The 26,848-nt window shown below is 40.2% G+C and overlaps 1 protein-coding gene and 1 long non-coding RNA gene across 6 annotated transcripts in view; one reads left to right on the top strand and one right to left on the bottom strand.

Annotated features, from left to right (window-relative positions):
- TCF20 (transcription factor 20) overlaps positions 1-25,423 on the top strand; it is a 156,201-nt gene extending 130,778 nt beyond the window's left edge. For 4 of the 5 annotated variants that reach the window (XM_039391392.1, XM_027722604.2, XM_027722600.2 and 1 more), the window contains 4 exons: positions 9,773-9,866; positions 16,476-16,525; positions 19,488-19,615; positions 23,336-25,423. In XM_039391392.1, the coding sequence (XP_039247326.1) occupies positions 9,773-9,866; positions 16,476-16,525; positions 19,488-19,571 (228 nt within the window). In that variant the 3' untranslated portion in view covers positions 19,572-19,615; positions 23,336-25,423. The remainder of the gene's footprint in view (positions 1-9,772; positions 9,867-16,475; positions 16,526-19,487; positions 19,616-23,335) is intronic. The other variant, XM_027722607.2, reaches the window with a different exon arrangement.
- LOC113988750 lies at positions 18,526-23,416 on the bottom strand. Its single transcript, XR_003541020.2, has 3 exons — positions 22,990-23,416; positions 22,750-22,887; positions 18,526-20,742 (listed from the first exon to the last, which is right to left on the bottom strand). It is a non-coding gene; the product is annotated as an uncharacterized LOC113988750 (long non-coding RNA).
- Positions 25,424-26,848: the final 1,425 nt, after the last annotated feature.

Genomic DNA, 26,848 nt, shown 5'->3' with positions numbered 1-26,848 from the left:
GGGCAGTTTAAGTAGCACATATATCATTATGGTTTGTAGGGTTTTTTCCTGATGATTAGTGAATAGTGAAGGAACATATTCTTGTCTAAACCCATCCAGATTTTTGGCCAGCAGACATTATTTTACATAGAGCACCTCTATATCTGAGGACATTTCATCAATATGTTTTAATAATTTCTCTAGTTTTTCTCTCCTGTGATTGATTATTTATTGCTATGGTTCATGTTCTTTTTAAAACACTGATATGTGACTTGATAGCTTATCACTAAAAAGAGGTGTCCTGACTCACAGGCATTTCTCCTTCCACAAGCATTGCCTTTACCTCTTCTCTTGGATTCATTCACCTGCTGTTGTTGCTTATTTTTGGCTGCTTTTCCTCAGTGGTAGCAACAGCCACCAGTGACCTCAGGAATACTGGTGTACACTTTGTTACTTATTATTATAGCTCTGCTGCCAACTACTGCTTCAGCGGTTTTCTGGAGGCGCTGTTGTCTTCTTGCTCTTTCTCTAATGGTATTGAATAGTATTTTTGTTTGCTACCCGTTTTCTAGAGAGACAAGTTGTTTATTTTCCAGTAAGATGAGCTGAACTGTCATTTTCACATACCTACTTCTTTCACATTCATCTGCCAACCTTCTCTTTTCTTATGCCTCAAATAGAAGTTACTTGTCATTATTTTATCTGCCCTTATCCTACTGCTTTTTCTTCTTTCAGTTTCAAGAACTTAAGATCCTCTTCCAATCAGTGCACCCTGGCTAATTTTATAATTTCCTAAGTGAAGTGCTTCACTTTCAAAACCCTGCACATTTACGTTTGTTTTCCTTCACGCGTTTCTTCAAAGCCCTTCTTGTCTGGGATTTGTGCTGAATAATTGGATATGCTTTGCCTGCTGCTGTGATGGACTCTGCCCAATGCTGCTGGCTCAGTCTCACCATTCCTGTTTCATCCCTTTGCATCCACCAACGCTTTGTTCTGTGTTTCCAAAGTGTCTTGCACAGTGGGGCTCTATTTATGTGAGGGCTTGCACAGATTATTACAGGTAATGAAAATTATGTATTTCTGTCCAGTTTTACAAGTCTCTGAGTCATTGGCAGGGGTGGATTTGTGCTGTACCCTTTCTCTTATCAGGTTGTGTCAATATGTAATATCTTGTCAAAATATTTTCCATTTACAGTTTTCTTTGATCAAAAGCATTTCCTTATTTTTAAGCCTTTATAAAGATTTCATTTCTGTTGAATTCACTGCTCCTAATAACACAGTGATTATTATGTCCTTAACAAGACAGTCCTTTTTTTTTCCTTTGAGCCTTTCAGTAAATACTAAGCATCATCTCTTTTTTCTTTGATTAGAGAAAAACTGATTCTGTCATGCAGTTTTGCCTCTTGAAAACAAATTCCTTGAGTTTATTGCATTTTCTTGTTTACGTCAGGTTTTTTCCATTTTTGTGGCATTCCAGACATTGATATTCAAAGCTATTGCTTTACGGGGATGGGGGGGGGCTTCTGGTAATTACTTAATTTATCCAGAACCTCTTCCCTTTCGGTAAGGATGTCGCTTTGTTTTAAAGTAACTGTGCTGTTGTTTTATAGTGTACTTGGTAGGCCTTACACTAAAAAGAAATTCACCGTATCTTTGGGTATTTCCTGTAATCAGTATCCAAGATGGCCGGGAAAGAAATCTAGTGCTGCCAGAAAATCCAACTGGAGTAAATGCTCTCTCTTGCTTACTATGCTCTTCCCTCAACTCTGTGACTCCTTTTCACATAATCACTGCTTGAAAATTTCAATTTCTTCTTCCTCTTTTAAGTCTGCTTTTCTATCTTTCAGACCTTTTTGTAACTAAATTGCATTTATTGTTGCATGTTTAATTCCCCAAATGAATAGTCAAGATAACATAAACTGTATTTTTTTCTGCTAGACTTGCATACTTTAACAAACTCAAATCTCTATACTTAAAAGTGCTTTTCTGAAATGTTTCTCTCATTCAGGGTAGCTGTTTGTCATCAAAGGAAATAAGATTTACAAATTTCTTGGCTCCTTGGACTTGGTAGTCTATGTATTATTTTAATATTTTTAAAAATATGAAATGGCTACTTAGGTGTGTCTTAGCCTGCTTAACTGACATTAACATGCTTTTCCAGCACCATTTAAAATTACTGGTTTTGTTATTTTGCTAAATCTGTTTTAGTTAACCGTCAGTTTACTCTTGAAGGATCTAATATCAATTCTGGTTCAGTTACACTCGGTCTTTATTTCATTTGGGTTTTTTCTCCTTCCATTGTTTGAGAGGCAGGGAGGGTTCATCCCCCTTCAAGTCTTACTCAGCTTTTCACCAGTCTCATATGTTCATGCACATTTAAGCCTTTGATCATTCCACCAAGTGAACAAAACAGGCTTGTAAGGAGTACTGAACATGAATTTATCACTTAGATTGAATTTCAGCCCTTTTATATAGTGTTACAATTTAGCTCAACCTTCATGTTATGGAGGTAAGACTGAAGAGTCTTAAATAAAACTTGTAACCTAACAGTAATTTGTGTGTGCTTGCATTCTTTTTAATAATCACCTGGGTTTTCTGTTGTTCATTGTGGAATTTTACAATCTTGTGGTCTTCAGAAGAACTACCATTCCAGACAGGTGCCAAAGTATGTTTTGTTGTGGTGTCCTGCCTCCAGCGATGGCCACCTCTTCACCACTACATACATTCGGAGATTTGTAGTAAACCAGGCATGTGCAGAATGATAATGCAGATTTTCTCCCTCCTTTCGGCAGTCACAGCTTTAGAGTTGTTGCTTTAGTACCCCTGTGTTTACCAGGCAGAAGTATCCCTATCCTTGATGAACTTGTTTTTGAACTTGCTTATCTTTTTGCCAGTGCAGCATTCTTGGGCAGTGACTTTTGTAGTTCAGTTACTAGTTGAGTGAAAAAAGCATATTTATTTTACATTTAAACCTGCTCGTCCTTCTTGGAAATGGCTAAGAATCATTCCCTTATGCACATCGTATTTGATTTTGTAGGTCTCAATTGCCTTTCAGTTACCTCTTTTCCAAAATACTTAAGACTTTTTTCAAATGGAAGCTCTTTATGTTCCTAGTTAGTTATCTCTGTGGTCTGTCTGTTCATTTTTTTCTAATCAGTTGTGTTCTTTTATTAATAGAGTAATCAGAACTGTGCACAACATTAAGATGTCAGGATACTACAAGAGTAACAGGTAGACATCATGAAGATTTTGGTTTCATTATGGATTTCTTTTTTTAATAACTGCTTATATTCTGGCTGTCTTTTTTTGTTTTGTGGTTGCAGGGATTGCATGATGTTTCTGTCCAGGATGACTACTAATACCTTGCTATGAATAGTAAAAGCTAATTTATAGTCTGTCATCATGTGTATATATAGGTGAAAATATTTTCACCACATATATCACTTTGCACAACGTTAATTTTCATCTCCATTCTATCGTACAGTTATCCAGATTGTGAGATGGTTTTGCAGCTTTTTACTGTTAGTTTGAGATCTGACTACCCTGGATAATTTTACAACCTTCACAAGTTTTCACACCTTATTGTTCACCCCTCCTTTCAAGAGTCTCTTTAAGTGCAGTTGAATAGATTATGTGTCTGCATAGGACCTTACAATTATTGCTCGCAAACCATTCCTTGTTAAAACAAAACATTTCTGTTCTTCTTACTTTCTATTTTCCTTCTAGTTGAAGGAAATAAAATGCTCTGTTCTTAATTTCAAGTGCTTCTGTGGTAGTTTAATCAGTTTTATATGTATTGAATAGGATTTTCCATTTTTAAGACATTTTCCAGCTCCTAAATTTCTTGTTGTGGTTTTTTTTTTCCATGCCATCCATTTTGAGCTGCAGCTTCTCTTTGTGCTTGAGCAGCCTGTGCAGCACTGCAGTTCTGACTTTTTACTGTGTTTCCTAATGCAGCTTTATTAGTATGGCATCTTCCAGATCATTGATTTGTCTGTTTGCTGAAATCTTGGAATCTAAATTTGTCCTTCGTTTCTTGACTTGAAGATAGCTGCCCAATTTTACTTCAAGACTAGTTTTCTGTATTGAATATACAGAAATATTCTGTATTTCTGATTCGCTTGCTTCAGGAGTATATCGTCTTTGGGAAGAGATACCTTTTTATAATGCCAGCTTAAAGGTTTTTACCTTTATAATTGTGGGGTTCATTTTACTGATATTCTTTGCCTGTTTTTTTTATAACTTAAAATTGTTTGTCAGGAAATGGAAACTAATAATTCTGTATCCTTCAGTACTAGTTGTTATCTCTAGCCCCGCTCACATAAGCCAATTTTTTCATTAACCAGAATCTGCACATCAGAGTGAAAGTGCTCTTTTCCTCTCCTGTTTCCTAAAAATATCTAACCCCCCCCAACTTTATTCATCTCAGTCCCTTTTTGCAGCAGTGTTCCAAAATCACTTATTCCTTTCTCCCGTAGCAAGCAGTACAAATATTTTTTTAGCTTTTCTTGTAGCTTATTGGAGTAAGTTCTCTCTCTGCATCCCGCTTTCCAGGAAAGAGAATGCGGCTGCCTGCTGCTTCTGTTGCCCTTTCGCCTGAATATTAAATCCAAGCCTCTGCCGAGCCTGCCAACTGTTTAATCAGAAATAGTCAGAAGGCCCTCCTTCCTAATATTGCAGCTGACTCTGAAATCCTCATTATCTTACATCTGCATTTGTGCAGTGCAATTATACAGAAGCAATTATTTTCCTAAAAGCTTACCATTTAAACAGATGAAGGAGAGAGTATGAAAAATGCATATAACATGTAAAGCAAAGACTTGTACCTATATTAATTAATGCCACATATATTTTATTTTTTGCTCGCCTTTCTTTGTCAGTAACCTTCAGTTGTTGCTTTCCATTTTATTCCACTTATGCACTGTTGACACTGGTATGCAAGAAGGGGAAAAAACAAGGAGATGCCTGGAAAACAAAGCAAAGGAAAAGGAAAACAAAGGAAAGGAAAAAGAAAACAAAGAGCAAAGGAAAAACTGGTCATTGGAAGAGAGGAGATCAGAGTGAGGTCTGGGTGTGGGGCGCAGGTGAGCAAAGTAAAAGAAGAAACCCATCAGCAAGAAAAGGCTCTTTGGATTATAGACAGCAGAAAATATGATACGGTTGCATCTGTCGTGAATGTGCTTGCTAATTGTTCAGCAAGAAAGATAGTGGAGGAGTTGTCTGAAAACACCTTATATTAGTGTTAGGCAGAAGCAATTAATTTCTGCTTCTAAGCAACTGTTCCTGTGGATGCCCAGAATATGTTGGAAGGGCTTGTCTGGCGGCTCCTGTCACCAGTAGGATACCAGTACTCCAGTATTATCCCTGTCAGTGCAGAGCCAAAGCGAGGAGGTGAGTGTTTTCATTGAGCAGCTTGGGGCACTTCTTTCACAAACCTAAGACTTGTGCTTGGTTGGGAGGAAGAAGGTAGGTTGGTAGGTAGGTAGCTCAGGGCATGTTTGTTTTAACACCTATGTGGAGTTGGGAACAAATCTGAGGAAAGCAAAAAAATGTACTCAAGAAACAGACTCCTATTTATTTATGTACAGCAGGGTGGTATCAGAATTTTGAGTCTACTCTTTTTAGTAGTGAAAGAATACAATTTTCAAGGGGGAAAAAGCCAACCTTAAAGCAAAAGAAATATAGCTGGTAGATGGTGGAGCATATTAAATGAATCAGAGCCACCCTGCTGCTGCTGTGGTAGCTGTCCCCCAGCTCTTCACACTTCCAGGTTGGGTGTTACTTCATTTTGGTAGACAGAGAATGATGAGCTGTAGCAAAGAAGAAATGGGCTGCTAATAGCGTGGAGAGGTAGAGACAATGTATCTGGCTCTAATACTATTGATAATTTAGTTCAAGGGATGGAGTGTCTTTTCTAAATGGCACTTTTCAGTCTCTCCAGCCTGTTCTAAGTGAGATATATGTGCCTTGTGGCCAGAGATGAATTGTGGAGATAGGACCTCTGAATCAATCTTCGCTGTGTGGTCTCTTTTTTCCTTCTTTTTTTTTTTTTTTTTTTTTTTTTTTAATTTAGGCCAGGAGTTGATTAGATGCCTGGCAATGATTACTATCCATTGGCACCTCCCGTTGGGAGCACACTCCAAGTACCAGCCTTCAGCTCTTTCAAGCAGGGGAGGTTAAGCAGGCTGCTTACTGAGCAAAAGGAATTTCTCTTCCCTTGAGAGCTTGAGTGCTGTTTCCCTGGCTAAGAATGCTATAATTCCTTTACAAGTGACAAGCAGGCTGCTACCATCTGCTGGCAAATGGCTGTTGGATGGTGGAGTTTGGGTGAAAATATGCTCATGGACCAAAGAGAACGATTAGTGGTCATTATGCCCAATTCACACATTTCCTGTAGGAAGTTCTGTGGTTTTATTTTGTTTTTAGAATGTTTACTAGTTGTAGTGTACATAAATTCATAAGATAAGGGTTCTAACCAAAACCACAGAAAGTACCAGTAGGAACTGTGCATCTTTTTACCTTTTAAAGCACAGCAGCAATGTCTTGTAAAAGAAGACTGAGACCATCCAGAATTTTTTAAGCACTTTATTCTGTCTTTATGGAAACACCTGGGTGTATTTGGAAACCATGTGGCATTACATGATGATAGTGTCTTTCAAAGATTAGGTGATAGATTCATAAGATGTTTTAGAACCATGCAGCTTTGTAGTGTGTCTGCTTTGTGCAGTCACTGTGTGGTGTGTCAAGAAGGAACAACTCAAAAGAAAAGAGTAGTTATTGTGTATGTGGTTCCCTCAGCTTCCCCGGAAAGCAGCAGATGGTCGAGGGTCCCGGGAGGTAGAAGAAATGGGGCCATTAGACTGTCAGTGGCTTGTGAAAAGCAGAAGCATCTGCCAGAATGGAGACTTGTTCAGCAGCAGGGGAGCCAGCAGCAGCAGATGATCTCTGCCTTGAGCCGTCAGTGGCATAGTAGTCCTCTGGGGAATTGCTATTGTGGGTGTGTAGCTGCAGGTAACCTTGGTAAAAATCTCAATTGGTCTGCCAGACTGAAAAAAGGGGAAAGGAAGGCTTGGGGCTCATGCCCTGGCATCTTACCTACCCACTTTCACTGTCTAATCACTCTAACTACAACCGATTTGAAAGCATTCCGTACCCATTCTCTGTTGAAAATTCAGCAAAATGCCTGTCATGTTTTTGCTGTAAGTTTCAGAATAGCAACATGAACCATGCTAGATGCAGCAAAGAAGTTCAAAGAATAAATTAACTTTTGGAAAAGTACAAAAAATTTTGCTAGGGGTCTTGTTTTTAGTTGTGTCACACAACGCACTCTTAAGACATGCCTTTTTAGTGTTAAGAAATATTTTATACAGCTGCTGTTTAATCTCTGCTGCTGTAGTTCCTATGCTCTAATTGAGTGCTCTGTACAGGACACAGTGTTCTGGGGAAGAATGACCTTCTGTTGCAACGGTGTGATGGTACTTAAAAGATGAGATAAAGTGGGGAGGACAGAATGCCTCTTAGGAACAAAACTAGAAATTCATATCTGCATTCAAAAAGAATAGTCAATTTGGGTTCTGTCCTCTTAGAATGATTAATCTCAGTCAGCCATATCTAAAAGCAAGAATAAAGCATACAGGTAAAGAGCTCTGGTTCAGAACTCCTCAAGCTGCACTTCTTGAGTACTTGGCATAGGTGAATCTTGGACTATTGCCAGTACATAATACCCTTCTAGAGTTGACTTCGTAGCCAGGAAAAAACATTCTCTATGGATAAAACTTGTTTTTACTCCCTTGGGAGAGTGAATTACATTGCAGTTTGGCTAGCAGTCCGTATATGTTGGTGTGCATTTCAATATTGGTTTAGACTTTTTTTTTCATCTTTGGAAACTTAACGTTCATGTTCTGACAGGCAAAAATAAGCTGCTTGCATGTCTCTTTTTCTAGGCCTTTGGGACACTTCCCTTGCATCGTAAGTACTGCAATAGTTTGTCATGATACGCATTCAGTGCTTAGAAGATAGACACAGTTTAGTAGGGAGTGCTGAAGATCAGGCTCCGGATGCTTTGGCATACCCGAAAAGAGAAGGCGTTATTCAAGCCTGCAGTTGTAGATGTCACAAGAACTGACGTCTCACAAGCTTTTCTGTTAGTTGCATCTGCTTTGATTTGAAGAGGGCCACCTGGTTTATGGCTGGAGCTAGTTTTGCTTTCATCTTCACTCAGTCATTTAAATACAAACTATAGTCATCTTTGCGTAGCACAGAATACTAGGAAGATATTCCTGTCAGATATTCTCAGTGGTTTTGGAAATACTGTAGTCAAACCCCTGTTTGCTATGCGGAGTGAGGAACTGTGCTGTGGCTGTTAGCTTTGGCCACATCTATTCTCCAGATCCCCACTGCAAGATGTATGCTGATCAGAGATGTGAAGGAGTGTGTTCTAGTGGATGTGGCCACCTTGGCAGATGAGCCTCCCCGTGTGGTGAGAAACCCGTGCTTTGTCCGGTGCCAGGTGCACTGCTGGGTCGAGCACATCTGTTCCGTGTGCTCTACAGGTGTAGCTTGCTGATAGCCTTAATAGAACACATGTAGTTTGACACCAGCTTTTCCAATAGGAAAAGTGTTTGTTGATCATGTCATCAGCTCACTGTGTGCAGTCAGTGACCGAAGGCAGCTTCTCACAGCCTAAACTCAAGGTGAACTGTACCAGTTATATGAGGCCTTGTTCACCAGAATAAACAAAATTCCCATGTTTCTTAAGTATGACTCAAAAGTTATTGTAGGTTGTCTTTTCTTTTTCTGCCAGTAATTTATTTGCATTTTAATTTTTAAATAGTAGCAGGCTCTTAGCATTTGGTGAATTCTGCCAGATGTGGCTGTATCTTTTTAGAAAGGAAAAATGTCAACCTGTCAGAAATCAGTTTTCATCAGAATCTTAGATTAGTTAACAGAAATCAGTTACTATGTACACTCAAGAAATAAAATTGCTGTCTGAATGAGATGCACTCTAGGCTTACTTCCTTGGGTCATTCCTTAAGTCATTCAAGATGAAGTAAATGGCTTTCATTCTGCTGCATTTCCATCTGTCTGATATTATGGTTGAATACATCACTGACTAGTTGAGCTAATGGGATTTAACTAATGAAAATTGAATGTGGTCATCAGATGAGTCTGAGCTACTTTGACAATAATTGTATGAGCATCCTTGTAGCACTGCAAGTGCTTCTTTTGGAGATGTGCCATTTCTGTGATGATGAAGTGTTTTCCCATCATGGCATCTTCTCCTGCTCCAGATAAACCTTTTCTGATCACCTGTGAAAAAGTGTTCAACTTGGCCTTGATCATCTTCAGCTGCTACTGATAATGAAAATGATGTAACCAAATTACTTTTATACTAATGGTGTCTTATAAATCATTATTTGTCATGCCAGTTCTCATTTTAAAGCTGCTGCAGATCCAAAAAAGCTCTTTTTCCTCCAATTTTAACACTGATGTCATTGTCAGGTACTGAAACGTGGGCCAGCAAAACAGCTTTGAGAAGTGCTTCAAGTTCTTTCTGAATGGCTGAGCGTTTCATATCTCTTACAGGGTTAGAACAACTGAAAAGTTTGTAGTTTGAAAGAGGTTATATTGTTACCTATTTGAAAGGCCTTTATTTGTATGGTGTGGAAAGATAGAGTCTAATACTGTGATTAGTCAAAAAACTTTTGCTGGAATGTGGTTGATTCCCAGGAAAATACAGGTATTCAGAAAGATGATTGCAATCTTCACTGCCATTTCTTGGTTTCCCTTTCAGAAATGTTCCCATTGCCAGGAACCAGGAGCCACCTTAGGCTGCTACAACAAAGGCTGCTCCTTCCGATACCATTACCCTTGTGCCATCGATGCAGGTAGGAACAAATGACATGTTAACTGTATTTCGTGTTTATCCTAATCATATGACACTAAGTAATCTGGGGTACTTTACAAATTTATTCCCTTTCTGTTTTTCACCCTACTGTGAAGATAAAGTAATATAAATGGTGAGAAACGGCATCAGATAAACAGCCTACGGGAATGCACTGGGACAAGATGGAACTTGTAATGAAAAAGAATCTAGCTGAAAGTGCAGAAAAAGCCTGGTTTGGGGGAATGCAGCTACAGTGACTGAAATTTGACTGCAGTGTGAGAACTGATCACTCTTTTCTTGCAGAAAATAGAAACCCTGTGTTAAAAGGGTGCAAGTTACCAGAAAGTTCTCCTTCCTAAGAAGCAATTCAGCCAGTCTCTTGAGTAGGTCCAATTTTCATCATTAAACAAGCTAATAGCATCCAGACCATTGTCTGCAGCTATGAGCCTGGGCTTGTGAGTTGGTGGGTGACAGTTTTTCATGGAGATAAACTTGATTCTTGGGGAAAAAAAAACCAGCTCAGAATAAATAATACCCCAGTATTTCAGTCCCCTCTAACTCACTTCTCCTGTCATACAAAACTTACTCTGATAACAGGCAGTAACATTCAAGATTACAGCTCTTGACTGGCAAATAATTGCAAGCTTCCTGTTTGTTATTCCAGTTCCAGAGCAGCCCACTTGTTCACCACCCATTTTATGCTGTTTTTCAAATGTTAGACTATTTGAAGTAGGTATGCTCATTTCTGGATGACTGTGTTGTACCTCTCACCATGAAATCCCATCCTTTTGGAGATTTGCATTTTATAGTAACAGAAGTACTTTATGAAGTTAGTATTATGGTGGAATACTACTAGTACCACAGTATAAATGGAGAATCCTTGACTTTACATGAAATAAGATGCGAAAGAATGATAATTCAGGTTGCAAAAACCACACACTCAAAAAAAATGCCAGAAATAAGGGTGTCTATGGAAGTGTCATTTTGGGTTCTTATGAATGTATCTTATAAGGTAGTAATCACTGTTTCCATAAGGCCCTACCTCACCCTGTTAGGATGAAGGGTACTCATTCATGAACATGGTTGTCCTTGCTGATGCTGTATCATGCTTACTGCATATGATTCCTTCTCAGTTCTGAAAGTAGAACCAGGAAATTTTCTGTGTTTGTCATGCCTAAGAGTTTCATGAACACTAACAGACTTTTTTATGTACCGTATGTTGCAGACACACAATCGTCAGGTGGATTTGCATTCATAAATTGTGTTTAGTATGTATTTGTTTCTGGTTTGTGACCTGCTCTTTTTAATACCATGAAAAAGACAAAATAAATTATAGTGAATGTTCCCAATAGTTTGGGGTGCTTGTTTTACTAGATACAGTATGTAGCATTTTCTGCATTCTAAATACAGGTACCAAAAGGAATATATTGTCCTTTTTCTTCAGATATACCTTCCTCATTAACTCTACTCCACTTAAGCAAATGCGGTAGGATCCTCCAGATGACAAATACACTGTACAATCATGACTGATTTCCAAGAGCAGTTCTGTGTCATGCATGGAAGAGGCAGTGTTGTGTACAAAACCTAGCATATAATTACACTATTTAGTCCATATTAAATGTAATATAATTTGTCTACTATATAATATGTAGAAATGAGCTAGATTAAATTTGGATTTTTTTTCACTTCTTTCTTAACTTTGCAACCTTTGAGATTTTTTTGGAGTAGATTTTTGTGTTCAAGTTCCAAGGCTATGCTTACTTGATTTTCTTTCAATTTTGTTATGAGACATCATATTATCATGTGGCCATCTGTCAGAGAGCACAATTGCAAGCTAATTTCCCTCCTTTGAGTAATACAGCAGTAATAAATTGCAAGAGCTGCATGGAGATGGGATACTTGGAATGTGAGTTTCACAAACATATTTAAAAAATAGCAGAGGAGTTGGTAAAACTGGTGAGTCCCTGGTTTCACCCCAGGAAGAGTATGATTTAGTGAGAACAAAGACTTCTTCAGGGTTTTTTTTATACATTTTCCTTTCTGTTTCTTCAGTCTGTATGTCTGATATGTTCTCCCCTCTAGTTCTTCATATCAGCCACAGGCCTTTTATCTAGTTGGTCTCAGGCTTCTCTTCACAAATTTCTTATTCCAGTGTCTTTGTAAGACCGAATTCATCCTACTCCTTTCTGACTTTTCCTTTGTCCAGTTTTCTAGCTTGGCTTCTTACTCTCTGCTCTTACATCACCTCCTCTTCTCCTTTCTTGCTCCTAGCTGTTTTTCCTCTCTGGGCTTTCTTATTCCTGTTTGGTTCTCCTAACTTAGCTCCTTGTTACACCAGACTCTGCTAGTCCTGGTTTGTTCTTGTATATTGTCCTTTATCTTCTCTATTTCATCTTTCTATGCCTTATCCCAATAGTTCTTAGTCTCCATTCTTCTGGCTGAATCACTCCTCATTTGGTCTTAGCCTCCTGCTGGCACTCATCCATAGTTCCTCACTCCTGACTTCTAGTAACATGGGTCTCCTTACCGTACTAGCCTTCATTCTTTCTGAAGTTTGATTGCCTTTCTCAGTAATGTTTTCACTTCTGCCTTCTGGACTAGTGCTCCCCATTGTGCAGTTTTGAAATGGTCACTTTCTTCCTTCAGGTCACTTGATCCTTAGAAATGTCCCCTGACAGCTTCACTGCTTTTGGGTCTGGTGCTGAAGTCTGAGGGCTGAGGCTCATTTGCAGGAAAGACCTCACCCCCAAACAGAAGTATACTTGGTGGAATTTTTGAAGGACCTAGCTAAAATCTAAGAAGCCTCTCCTGAGGATGTGCACATGAAAATCCCCCTTTCTCCTTTCAAGAAGTTTATATTTGCTAATTTTGTGGTAGCTGGCAAGGGCATGCTTTAGCTAAAATTCAGGTCCTACTGAAAAGCAGGATGTGGTAGAGCTTTTCAGAGAAAAATTCCTGGGATGTTTAACATGGGCAGTATAACTTTTTTCCAAGAAAAAGTTTTAAGGAAATCATTGGGCTACTTTAGCTGAAGTTTTCAACCAAAACAAATAAAAGAGCCCCAGCTTGAAGTAGATTCACAGCGTTCAAAATTTCAGCCTGATGGTGTGACAGTAAAAGACCTTGTTTGCAGTTGTTTTTATCTGTGGGTGTAATGAAGCCATCTTAATCTATAGACACTCTTCCAATAAATCTGTGTAAAAGATATAAACAAGCTATATGGAATAAGACTTGATTTTCATTTACGGCCAAGCAGAAAATTCAGGCTTCCTTGAGAAACAAATCAGCATTATTTTCTTTCCTCAGCCTGCTGTCTGACTATAAACCCTTTTTATTCGTTATGCAGTGCTGCTGTCCTTCCTGTATTGAATCAGATATGGGTATTTCTGAAGTTCCTTGAGCTCAGTGGTAGTTTCATTTGAAGTCAACCATCCTGCTTTTGAAGGATGGTGCCACCTTGGTTTATTTAGGATTTGTCACAGATCTGTTCTGAATCCTCAGAAGTTTGTGTTGACACTTACAAGGGCTTTCAGGCTTTCGAAATATGTATGACTGGTTTTGTATCTTAAAAAAAAAAAGGGGCAGAAAACACTTGCTGGAGTGTTTTTTAGGTTATATGGAGTCATACACACTTGGTGTTTGAGTTCGTGTAGTATCCCTGGAAGTGACCATGCCTTCACTGAGATGAAGTATTCACGTCGTATTCCGAGGAAGTTGCAGCATGAGCTGAAGCATGTTTCTACCCTTGCATCTGTGTGAGTTAGAAGTTAGTCCCCTGTCAGTTACTGTGCCTCATTTGAAAGGCAGCAGGTTTTTGGGAAAGGACTGGAGGATGGAATATGTCAAAATGACTCCAGTTTCTTGCAGCACCGAAGGCTGGCCCCGTGGTGTGACCTGGGCTCTGGCTTCTGTGCCAATGGTCGATTTCCAGTCCCACCCTGGTGAGGAGCCAGGCTTTGCACCACTGTTGCTAATTGACTGCTATGCAAGGCACATGGCTTCATAAGTTGCCAGTTTGTACATATGGATGTTTTTATATAGCCTAATTCAGCCTTTCTTTTAATCTCCTTTCATAGAAAATAATCTCTGGCAGTACAGGGTGCAAGAGAGCTGAATATTTCTTATCCATTTGCATAAAAATCAAGATCAGTAGTGCTACTTAATTACTTAAGTAATTTTTGTATGGAGATGACTGTGGTTAACGTTGTCTGTATTTGGCTTTTGTCTGTCCAAATTTATGAAGAGCCTCTGATGTCTCAAGATAACTTAGTCCTAGGATATCTCCATGGAAACAGGATCTTTGTTTTCTGAAATTTTATATCCTCTCCCTCTGCTTGTTCCTCCCCACCTGGAGTCAGATCCTGATGGTTGTAGCACACTTGTCCCCACAACATGTATCGTAGGCAGTTCCACTTAAAAAAGATTTTTGACTGTAAATTAGGAAAAGCAAAATGAAATGGAATTTCAGAGGATAGAAATCCTGTGTCTTCCCAAGTAACATTAAAGATGAGTAACAGGCAGAACAGAGAGGGTGAGACAAGGTATGAAGCTTACAGAAGAATAATTGCTTCTATTAAAAATGTTTTAGGTTTTCCCTGACTACTTTATGGAGAAAAATCTGAGCAAACAAGGACAAGTCTCAGTTCTTTTCCCTTTCTGCCACAATGAGCTGATCATAGCTATGCGTCTGCTGACTTCATGATGAATTGTAATCTGTGATATAAAATACTTGGAACTGCTAACCAGAATCCAGGCCAGCTTTGTAATGATGAACAATTTCTGCCTTATTGGTATTCAGATGATTTTCTACAGTGTACTGATGAAATTTTTCATAGTTGTCCTTTAATAGAAACAAAAAAAATTGCTATTAATTGGATCTGCTATTAGTATTTGCAACAAAAATGCTGATCTTAGTAAGAAATTGAGCTCCATCACAGATCAGGCATGAGGTACAAGGTTTCTGGCAGTTCTTTCTGATCCTTGTACAATCTTCCTTTCTGATGTACTAGCTAGAGAACTGCATTCATTACCGATGTTGAGTTTCCAAGAAAGAAGAAAACTCCATCCTGTTCTAACATACTGTGTATGTTTTTATGATTGCTCTGTATATTTTTGATGATTGCTGTATTATGCAGTGATAATTCATGCTGTAGACTAAATGTACGACTCCTGCCCTTATAATGAGAAAACATTTTATTTATTTCCTGTGATTTGCTAATGCTGCATTTGAAATTATCTGTGGCAGGACTGAGGGTTTTACTCCTCTTTCCTAAAATCTCTCAAATAACTTAGCCCATTGCATGCTGTTTCCCTTTGATTCAGGCCAGAGGCATTCGTGTTGAAACATAGGCATTTCATAGCAGAGGGATGCTCTGCCAAAGCCTGGGTATCTAGAAAGCTTTTCCCTCAAGCTTTAGTTCCAGTCTCCTGCTGTCTGCTAAACTCTTCCAGCAGATTGAAACAGCAGGTAGCACTGGTTATGCTACATACTTAAGAGCATTTTAAATTAGCACATTTTATTTACCATTGTGCTTCTTTCACTTGTGAGCTGTTGGGGTAGGTTGGAGCAGACAGGAGGTCGTGAGCACCTTGCTGAATTCTCCCGATCGGTGTTGGTCACGCTGAGGGGGTGGTGGTGCTTGGCCCTACTGGTGTGGTGGTAGTGCTGGGTCAGCCTGCCTCCCGTGGGGGAGGCGGCTGGAACAGAACAGTGTCAGACATTTGGGCAGGTTGAGAGGTGACCCTGCAGTTCAGGGTGCCCAGGGGAGGCAGCTGAACGCTCTGAGGGGAGTGCTGCTTTTTCCCTCGGCTGGAGTTCTGGAAGCCGACTCATCCCTCAGAGGTGTAGTCTGGGAGAGGGTATGAGAGGAGAAACAACTCTTAGACTGGCAGTGCTGCTAAAGAAATGCTTTTCAAATGGCAGTATTGCTTAATTTGTTCCTAAATAAGCAATCCTACATAGGTGCCCCACTTTTTGCAATAGGTTTAAATCATTAATTAAACTATTTTGTAGCTCATAGAAGCTTCACATATATGAGTCATGGAAGCAGATCCAAGAGCAGCATGAGTGACCTGACTACCAGACATAGTGTCACAGTGTAAACTGATGACCAGGATTTGGGATTGCAGATAAGCTGTATACACCCATATCTAGAGACACACACCCCTTCTTCCCCTGATGTTGGCAGGGCCTTGGGGTAAGGATGAAAGGCAATGATTTTGCTATGAAAAACAAGGATCGTCTGTTCAAGTTGGATGAATGTGTCTATCTTCGTTGTGCTGAAGCAAGGAAGTTTGGAAAAGCTGAATGGGATTGGGGCACAGGATTTGTAGATTTGCTGTTATGATTCTTACTGCATACAGAGCATCGGGAAAACCAGGAATGCTTGGTAATCTGGGGTGTTGAGTAATTTTGTCACTTGGGGTGTTGAGTAATTTTGTTTGCTAAAACTTTGGGGGTGGAAGGGATGAACCTTCTAATAACATAGTATTCCTATAAGAGATCTTTGAATGAAAAATTTATACCTGTGAGGCAAGATTAACACGTGATGTATTATTCAAGTTGGTTTTCATTTAAAAAGTAATAAATTTCTGTCTTCTCCTCCTTTAGATTGTTTACTAAACGAAGAGAATTTCTCAGTGAGGTGCCCCAAGCACAAGGTAAGAATCCTCTCCTGAATTAGACTTGTTTTTTTGCTACCTTCTTCTGGTTTTTAAATTTGGATTAGTAATTTTATACCTGGATAACATCTGCAGTCAGATATGCTTCTAATGTGTAATTCTAGTGTAATTCCTCTGTGATGTGTGCTTGTGGTATGTGTTTGCTGGGGGCAGACATCAACTCAAGAAGAATACAGAGTTTAAGAAGATAAAATTTTTGTCCCATCTGTTCAGTTGTTCTTTAGATCCTTGATGACTCTAGCAAGCTCAGCTTCATTTCCTAAATTCTGTGATAGAATCAGTACATTGCCTCACTGTTTCTGTTTGAGTGCTACATTGAACTGTCTGTGGGTTTTCTCCTCGAATTTACTGAGGATGCAAGAAGGAATAAAAATGGCTTATGGAAAAGTCCTCCTGGTTGTGGGAAACACTGTTTTCTAGTGTAGTGGTAGCTTTTAGACTGAGTCCTACCACTCAGCCTTCAATAAATCTGTTGGGTTGTTCTGTAGATCTTTGGCTCAGAAGACCCATATGCTGCTTCTGCCCAGGGTTTGGGTATCCTTAACTAAGTGTCCCTGGAGCCTGCAAACACTGTGGTGCTAAGAGCTGTCTGTATGGAAAGAGGAGACAAGGTAGACAGTACATACTCTCTTGTACTCATAAGTAACGGGATACAGTGCTGGGAATGCCCTTCCCAGCCTGTAAGGGAGGATGTGGATACCAGTCTTCCAATTTTAAATGCTCAGAAGTATCCAGTTCTTGTGGCCCGTTGGATACAACAGGAATTGTGCAAGAGTGGGGATGGCTTGTGCTGGAAAATAAACCATAATAGGGAAGAATTATGTTGCTTTCTAGTGGGGGTTAGTCTCCATTTAGTTCTCATCTGCAGATCTCTTCTCTGCCTAGAACTAGACTGACATCTGGTGGTCTTTTGTCTTCACAGATTATGGTTAATCTGTCTTTTGTAAACATGCAAGAATCAGTCTTGTATTCCTTTCTGGGTGTTCTACCACAAAATGATGTATTTATGCACACGTATTTAAAACGTGCTGAAAGATTCAGTGTGCACATTCAGGGTGTTATCCAGAATTGGCCTACTTTTCATCATATAAAAGAAAATAAATTATTCTGCACAATTGTGGAATAATGTTGACAATGTACAGCAAGCTTAAATTGATGCATTAAATGCTACAAGAACCTGCAGATCTTGCCAAACAAAAACGGGAAGGATGAGTTCCCCTTACTGTGGAATGCAGCCCTTTGCCCAACTTTGGATATTTGGCTAAAGATAGTTGGAGGGTGTCCTGGTTTGGGCTGGAATGGTTATTTTCTTCCTGGTACTTAGTTGCCAGCTGGGGTTTAAACCGTGACAGAAGGCTGGGGTTTTGAAGGCTTTTTTATTTTTGCTGCCCATTGCCTGATTATTACAGGGAAACACAGTGTTACATAGATGGCTCAAGTCATTGCTGTTGTACCTGAGCACTTGCAGTGATGGTGCTCCCTTCGGTGAAAGGAAACAACTGTTTCAGTTTCAGACAAAGAATCCAGCCTCCCAGAGAAGTTTTTGAGAAGGCATATGGGTTTCTAAAATAATCTGAGGGGGGGTGAGAGGGGGAAAACTACCAGTTAAGTTCATAAAGGTACTTCATGAGGCAATACAATTTTGAATTTTGTTCAAAACTGTCCCACCGCAGATTGTTTTCTTTGTTGCATCAAAACCAGAAATTCAATACCAGCAGCCTCTCTTTGTCACTGAGATTTGTTGGCTTTTGCTTAGTAAAGACACGAATCATTTGTTTGAATTCAAGCAGAGTTGTCTTTGCTTGGCTGTGACTCTGCCCTCACCATGTGTTTCACTAATCATTACTGGTTTGTTTCAAATTCTTCTGCAGTGCAGAATATAGGATCACTCTGCTCCTTCCACTGTAGTGGCTGGAAAGGGGAGTTCCAGACAGTGACAAGGCAGGAACAGGAAGGTTGAAAACCTAGAATGACTGGAGAACAAATGGCATCAATTTTTTTTTTTTTGCATTATATAAACCTGAGCAATTGAGAGGAAGAAAGACTTTAAGACCATTGAAAGCCATGCTGTTAGGTAACACCAGCTTAGCATTATTAGCTAATTAGTATCTGTTTAATACCTCACCCTTCTGTAGTTAATGGGTGGAAGAGCTAACTTTATAAATCCACTAGCACTGAGTAAGTCCCCCAGTGCTGTGCTTCTTGCCCTTTTGCAGTCCATGCCTCACATCGGTAAATACACTTCATCATAATAAGCGGCTCCTGGAGAGCAAAGGTGCTTCTCGCCTCATTAACTGCGCTTGACACTTCAGGCATAAGCAAGCTAAGTCCAGAGGGACTGGTCCTGCCTTTCCCTGTGCTCCCCAGTGAGCTTTCCCATTTCCTTCTGTCAGCATTGATGCTTCAACCAACCATGTCCTGAATGTGCTACTTATGCAAAATATCAGCTTTTATCACAGGGAAAACGCTGTCTGAAAACTAATCATCTTTTGAAGGGTTAGCTTCCTCTCACAAATCCAACTGGCTCTGTGTCTGCTTCGCAGCAAATGTGGTTGCAACAGAGCAGAGGAGGATGCCGAGGCACTGAGTAGTCTATAAAGGGTATGGGATACCTCACCTTTTGGTGGCTCTGCAGTCTTAGATTATCTTAAGCCATCTCTGGAGCAATTTTAAAGTGATGCTTCTCAGCTTGTTCTATCCTTTTGTGTTAAATTCTGTGTTTCTTAAAATATACCCAGGCTTTCATATCTCAAACTCTTTACTTTTGCAGAATTGCCTGCTTTTGTCTCAGGGAAAACTCTGTCTGAAAAATCTATGTCTGGTTCCAATACTGACTTCTCTTTCTCTCTCTCACTTTCTGTATGTTCACTTTCCCTACCCCTGTCTTCCGTTGCTCCCTCATTTTCTTTTTCCTCCTCTGTTTGGCTTGCTGGTTTGTCAGCCCCCCCTTCCTTGCTCTCTTCCCTCCTTGCAGAACAAGATGGTGAAAGGCAGCCTCAGCACAGAGCAGTCGGAGCGGGGGTGAGGGGGGAAGTGTACTCCTGGGAATGGATATAAAAGCAAGCACAGGTGAGTTGGGGAGAGTTTCCAGTTTCCGCTGCTGCCTTCTGGGGCTCTTTCCAGTGCCTTCCCCATTTCTATGAGAAATCAAGGTGCTTTTGTGTACATTCAGAAAATTTGTAATGATTTTTTTTCCTCCTGCTACCGTTCTGTTCAGGCTAGTGACTTCACTTTTTTGTATTTCTGCAGCAGTTCCTTCTGTTAAGCAGTGAAAGGCAAAGCTTGTTAGCTGTTACGACTGCCTGATTACTCTCTCAGCTAAACCAGTGGCAGAAATCTCCTTTTGTATCGTGTCCCTAAGGATCTGAAGGGGTGTTTTTGCAAGTCTCAGAGTAGTTAATAGTAAGCTTCCCTATAAATAAATAAACTCCTTGAAGTATCTTAGATTGTAAGTCTGTAAGGAATAATTAAAATATTGATGAGTTCAGGATTATTGTAATCTAGGATTCCCCTGTTTTCTAGAAATGTAGATAACTAAATTAGTCTTAGCGGGAGCCCACTGCGTTTCTATTAGCCCTGTGTTTTTCTCCATTTTGTGAACAGACCTGGGTCAAAGAAGGTGGAACTATATCCAGAAGTGCTCACAATTTTGTAACTTTGTAATGTGCCCCAAGTGCCCCACTGCACTTCCTTCCTGCCTCCTCCTTTGTCTAATCCCAGCATTCATACAGCCATGTGTGAACTTGATGGGGAGTTCAGTTTGTCTGAAACTGCTTTTTGTCATGTTAGCGTCTGAGCTGGGTCATTTTCCCAATCTGGTTCACTGTATGGCTGGGAAAATACACTGGCACAAGGAGGGAGTAGCACCCAAGGAACAGGATGGGGTTGGGATTTCTTATTTTGTATTCAATGGCAAGTGCACGGTTGTTCAAAGGCAACAGAGTAGAATAAAGTGAAGTAAGTATTTGGTTTCAAATTAATATTTGTTGGTACCCTTTCCATGAAACTGCAGCCCAAGAAGGTCTCTTACCTTCATTTCACTGCTTAGTTGCATTTCTTACTCAAGATAGTTGCTTCTCAGTCCTTTTCATGCAATCATGCAGGTGAAGCTGCTCTTTCATGTCAGTGCTTGGAGCTGATGATGATAATCCTCTTCCCTCACTGCCATTCTCTTGCTTCCCAGGCACATCCCCTACCTTAAAATATTTCCTATTTTTAGAGTTACGTGATTGTGAAATACTTTTAATGATGTTTTCTGTGAAAGATGAGAGATTAATTGGAAAATTCTGGCGTTTTAGTGCAGTAGCAGAAGACAGATAGTGTTTCATATAAACACTTTGTAGACTGACTGCTGACTTGGTTTAGCTCTGCTACGTTCTGTGGTTTTTCATTTTAAACAGCCTTCTTTCTTGGCTTTGGAGTGTTGTTTTAACAGTTACCATGCAAACAGTATTTAACAGTATTCAGTGTTTGAGTAGCTTTTTCCTTCCATGGTAAAGGTCATTGGGATTTCTTTAAGCTTTTCTCTTTTCCTTAAAATGTAACAGGCAAGGTAATTCATGATGTTAAAACAGGAGAGTGGTCTCACAGACAAAGTTGCCTGTTACAACTGTTTAACACTAGGAAAATCTTATCAGTGATGATTTTTGGGCCGTTCTTTTAAGGCACTGGTGAACAGTGTCCCAGAGACCTTTTACACAGCTTTGTTTCCTGCATTATTTTCCAGTGCTAACTCTTTTTTTATATATGATAGGAGTGTATTGGCTTAAGACCTTGCAGGCTGTGGAATCTCTGTACCATGTTCACTGTGTTTTCTAGACATCTCTCTAAAGTATCATTTCTTTCCAAATCCACTTTTGCCTCAAGTAGCTCTTATCTGAAGGTCCTATTATGCCACCTCCTTTTGATGTTGAGAATGTCTTAAAAATTAAGTTCTTCAACCTGACCTTGCATTACAAAATATAAAACCCAAGCAAATCTAAAAGATCCAATTACATTAAAAATATTTGTTGTGTTACTGTGATAATTAAAGAACTGCCCTTCTGCTGGCCTTAGTGTAAGATAGAATGGTCTCTCAGTGAGATTACTGGGCTGTTGGAGTCCTGGTTCACTCCTGAGCCCAGCAAGTTAAGAAAAATCCTGCATGTTGGATAACATCCAGGCAAGTCAGTGTATTCTGTCTCTGTTGCTTCTCTCTCCCTGAGCCAGTTGCCTCTAGAACATTTGGATCAAGTCCAGATCTGGAGAGTGACTGTGAGAGAAAGTCTGGTGCTCTGGATCTTGTCCAGGAACGAGGAAGGACTCTCTCTGTGTTGAGCCTGTTTCTTCCCTGAGCCAGTGCCTAATGCTCTGGACCAATTCCAGGCATGGGCATGCTGCAGTTGTACAGGAGCCAGAGACAGCAACACGGCCTTGACACTCCTTCAGCAAGGGCTCGCAGTTGCACAGTAATGAACACCACAAAGGTCAGCTGCCTGAACTCTCTAGGAACCTCCCCCCTTTCCTCTTCAGCTGTAGCTCCACAGCTTTGCCTGTCTGGTTTTTGTACGTACTCGCCTGACTCTCTCTTCACTCTCAGCCTGGCACCCCTGGGTGGGGGATATTTTCAGCCAAGTGTTAGGCTTGCTGGGATGTAATCTAATTGATGTGCTGATGATGAGAGCAGCACTGACTTCTGTATCACACTTAGTTAGGGTTCCTGGAGCTTAATTGCCAGCTATGAATGAACATGGGTGTTACTTCGTTCCCAGGCACACCTCTAATTCAGTTAACTGCTTTCCATATGCATCACTTATGTTGCAAATTTTTTCCTTTTCCCAAGCTCACTAGCTGGTAGGAAGGGATTTATCTAAGTCATATCAAAGTAAGTAACCTTAGTAAATAAATAAATTGTTGGGAGAAGGGAAAAAAGGAATATATTATTTCAAGCTTTGCTTTCTCTCTGTGCAGATTAAGAATGAGAACCATAGCGTAGAGAAATGAAATTGTGGTTTCTCTTTTGAACTGAGCTTCCACCAACCTAGCAAACTCCTGAAGTTCATTTTCTCGCCTCAGAGAATTTGTGGACAGGGAGAACATGTGCCAAACACTTGGACATTTCCACATTTGTGTTGAAAGACATCACAAGCTTAGTCCTTTTGAGAACTGCTGCCACCACCATAACATGACAATTAGAACAAAAAAGCAACATAAAGAAATATTACCTGCCCTCCAATTAGTTAAACCACATGTAGCCATTTCCCAGATTTGGTTCCTGCGACTGGACTCCTGTAATTTTGATACTGGTTTCACTGTCTGCTACATGTTCACCGGAAAGCACTGTTGCACGGTAGTGGGGTGACCTGTATATGAAAACACTTGGGTCCAGTCCCTGAGGGGCAACATGGCATCCCGGAAGCTGTCATCACATTGGAACACTTGGCCCCTCTGTTTCCCGTTCTCACCGTCAGTGTGAGGAGCGAGCACGAGGTGAGCGAGCTCCTGTCTGGCTGCTGGCGGTAGTGGCTCTGTCAGAATCGTGGCACGGATCATCCTGTCATCCTGGACCTGCTCCATAACTGGGCTTGTTTAATCTTTTACTGATTGTTAAACTAATGCTTTTTATCCATGGATTTGCTTTTATGAACTCCTCACCATTGTGCTTCCATCCATTTTCAGTCCACAAAACTAAAGAGCTCTCGGTGTTACTGCTGTGGTAGGTGCTGAGTGGGTTTTTCCAAAGCCGGGGAGGGCCTGCTGGCAGGCAGAGGCAAGGAACCATTCCAATATTATTTTCACTTTGTTTTTCAGGTTAGGCTGTTGAGATAAAAAGCGGTGGACATTCGTGACTGAATGGAATCTCTCCCACTGTGCAGCCATGCCCCCTCTCGACGTGCCTGCCAATGCCAGCACTTCCTTCATAAATTCTTACATCACACTCAAGACTGATGACATCACAGAATCTGACCAAGGAGTCTGAACCAGCTGTTTCCATGGACACAATCTCCATAGTGACAGTGGGAAGGGGAGGGGGAAAAAGGAAACAGGTGGGGGGAATTAAAGAGGGAGGGATAAATATATATATATATAAAGATCTATTTTTTAGTCTTGAAAGACTTTGTTTTAAATGAAAGGTGCGCTATATCCCTTTTGATGCTTTTGATTAACAAAACCCCATATAAATTAAAAAAGAAACCTATAGCTTAAGTAAATATTAAACCCAAAATTAAAGCAAGGCTCATTGAGCCTAACATTTTGTGGGAAAGAACAGCAGAACTGGGAGCACTCCAAACAGGACTTGTCTCTGTTCGTCTTGCTTTCTTTCTCACAACATTCAATGAAATTCCATTTTAAAAGGCAAATAAAATACTGATGATTGCGGGGTGTGGGAGGAAGGCTTGGATGGTTGCAGGTGATGGGGTTTCAGTACTTGTTCTGAGGGGCAGTGTTTTGAGAAACACTGTTAATGGCGTAAGCTTGAAAAACATCTGAAGACCCTTGGGTCATGAGACTCATGAAGTAAGAGGCTGCTGCCTCTTTGATCCCATACACCTCATTTGTGTGGGAACAGCTGTCCCACACGAGGCAAGGGAGTATCTCTCCTTTATGGCAACAAAGTGCACCCCCAAATCATTCCAAGAAGCTGCCTTCAGTTTGAAAGGCAGGTGAGAGGAAGTCATGGTTTACCTGCCAGATTGGGGAACAAAAGGAAGTCTGAATGTTGGTGGAGTCAATGTATCTTCAAAGTGATTGGGGAAAATCCACTTGGCCCTTCTTTTTATTTTATGTATTTGCTTTTCCTAAGGAAGGAAGAGGGAATGTCAGTGTAACAGCCTACACTATATGGTTATTTGGGGTGGGGGTTTTTTTGTAAATTATGTAATTTTAAAACATTTGAGTTTAAGGAACAAAACAAAAAAAATCATAATTTTTTCTTGTTAAGGCCTTAAGAAAGGGGTTAGTGCATCTTTCAGGGGTCACTCTGCCATGGGAATAAAAATAGCTGTTTCACAAACAGTTTTATATAAAAAAAGCTTAAAAAAGCCAAAAAAACTAATAAACTTCATTTTAACCTTGTCTCCTTTTGTTTTGTGCGAACTTGATTTGTTTAAAAGGACAGAGAGAGACAGTACTATCTGCTGCTTTTTGGTTTCTTTGCCTTCATCGGTTCTGCCTTCAGTGATGACCTTCTGAACTGGCCCAGCAAGAGGAAGACCACAAAGGCTTTGAAAAACTAAAGCTTAGGATTTGTTTGATGTTCAGAGATAACGAGCCAATGACTGGATGAATTTTCTGTTCATGTGAGTTGGTGGTATTTCACCAGGTCACTGACTTCTTTCACTCATAGAATGGTAGCATATCCTAGCGATATCAAACAGCGTGGTGTTTACTGGGAAGTCACTAGAGATAGGGATCTAACCAGCATGACATGGATAAAAAATGGGGTTGATATTGTGGGGAGGGAAGAACTATTTTAAAAGTTATGTACTGGATGCTTGCTCAACTACTCGCATTTTGGAGTATTCAGCACATACAAATAAAATCTATGATAGCTCATATTAAGATATCTATTTTAACTCTATTTTTAAAAGATCGATTTAAAGATTTGGGAGATAATTTGGCAGTTATTTATTTCTAGAAGTTGCTACTTTCACTCATGAGTATTTGGGAAGAAAGGCAGTCCTCTGCTTACTCCTTTCCTAGTAGCAGCTACTGAAGTTAGTATGTCCTTTACATTGAGAAATAGACCTGTTGTGATAAATGTCACTAATGTGTCCTGAATTGGTGCTGAAAATATTTAACTGCTGGTGTAGTCAGAAAAAAAATCATTTTTAGCATAGTTAATGTGATTGAGTAAATGACTTCTTTTCAACTGAATAAAAATTGTTTTTTTTTTCATAGTGTCTGTTCTATTCTACCTATTTTAAAAAAAAAAGTTATTGCATTGATTTATGTCGGTGAAGAGTCATCTCTGTAGCACTGTGACAGCGGCCCAGCGTGTGCTGCAACTGCTGAATTTGACGCTTTTGGCTCTTCAGGGTGGTGTCACGCAGCAGAGGCAGATGGTTTTTGGGTAGCTGGGAGGGAGCCTTGGAGGTTTTCCATGTGGGAGCCTGTGGCAGTTGTGGAGATTCAATATTTCCTTGTGCACCATGGTTGGAAAGTAGTGGGAGTCATGTAGAACAAATAAAGAAATGGTACCACAGTTGACTCCATGGGAAGTATTTCTCAGTGGGGAGTGTTTAAAACCCCTTCAACTCAGCTGTGGTCAGAGGTGGGGGTGCTCTCTAGTAGGGAGAGGGTCGTGCATGTTGGTCACCTTTGTTGGCCAAGTCTTTACAGAAAGCAGAGCTACCACAATTCTAAAACCAAGCCAGGAGGAATTTAAACAACGTGTAATGGCTTCTTGGGAGAACCTGGAAATGATCCAGAACAGTCATAAATCCAGTTGGAAATAAAAATTTCTTTTGGCTGAGAAAATAATAAGGTGCTGAGTGGATTCTGAAAGCAGCTGTTGTACAGAACATTTACCTACTCCATCCTGCAAAAGCAATTAACATCTTGATCTCACGGATACCCTAAACCTGAAAGAAAGAAAAGGGTTGGAAGTCTTTGTAATTTAGAATTTGTGGAGCAGAAATGACCTGCAGCAGAACATTGAAGCAGATTGTGTATAAATGAAAATGAGCGGCCTGCCAGCCACTTGGGAATTACCTGTTTGGATGAGGAGTGAGTGACCTAATGAGAGTTTGGATAAGGCGGCTCATTTTCAAAGTGTTTCTCCATGCTGTCTGACTCCCATCAGGATCTCTTGAAAGGAAGGAGACTTACACCAGTGTGGTGGCAATTGTATGTGGGGATTTAGCAGCGTTTCCGAAGTGTGTGGTTGCCATTTAAAAAGGAAGCTCCAGTGGCTAACCAGAGTAAGTCACCAGTGCTGAACAGGGTCAAAGGAAAAGATCACATTTTCCCATAAAGGATATGCAATGGATTCTACATGCAAAGGATGTTTGTTGATGTGATAAGGATAAAGGGACTCCTCCTGCAGGAGCTGACGGAGACCCTGGAATATGTACAGCAAGCATATCCCGATACCAGGAGCTGCTGATTGATACAGTTGTCATGGATTTTTACTGCATGTTGAAATCCACACTTGGAAGTCCAAGGCATAGACTCCTGGATTGTGCAGCACAGGAGAAACCAGTCTCAGCTGCCACTGCAGAAGGTGATGACCATCCCACTAATCTGTACCACGTAGGTACAAAGGGGATTTTACCTGGGGTTGTGATATTCTTGAACCTTCTGAAATGCTTAGAGTAAAGC

Source organism: Pipra filicauda, unplaced genomic scaffold (assembly GCF_003945595.2).
Source record: "Pipra filicauda isolate LSUMZ 115617 unplaced genomic scaffold, ASM394559v2 scaffold95_size2449627_pilon, whole genome shotgun sequence".
Lineage (NCBI taxonomy): Eukaryota > Metazoa > Chordata > Aves > Passeriformes > Pipridae > Pipra > Pipra filicauda.
This window is presented reverse-complemented; position numbering and strand designations above follow the sequence as displayed.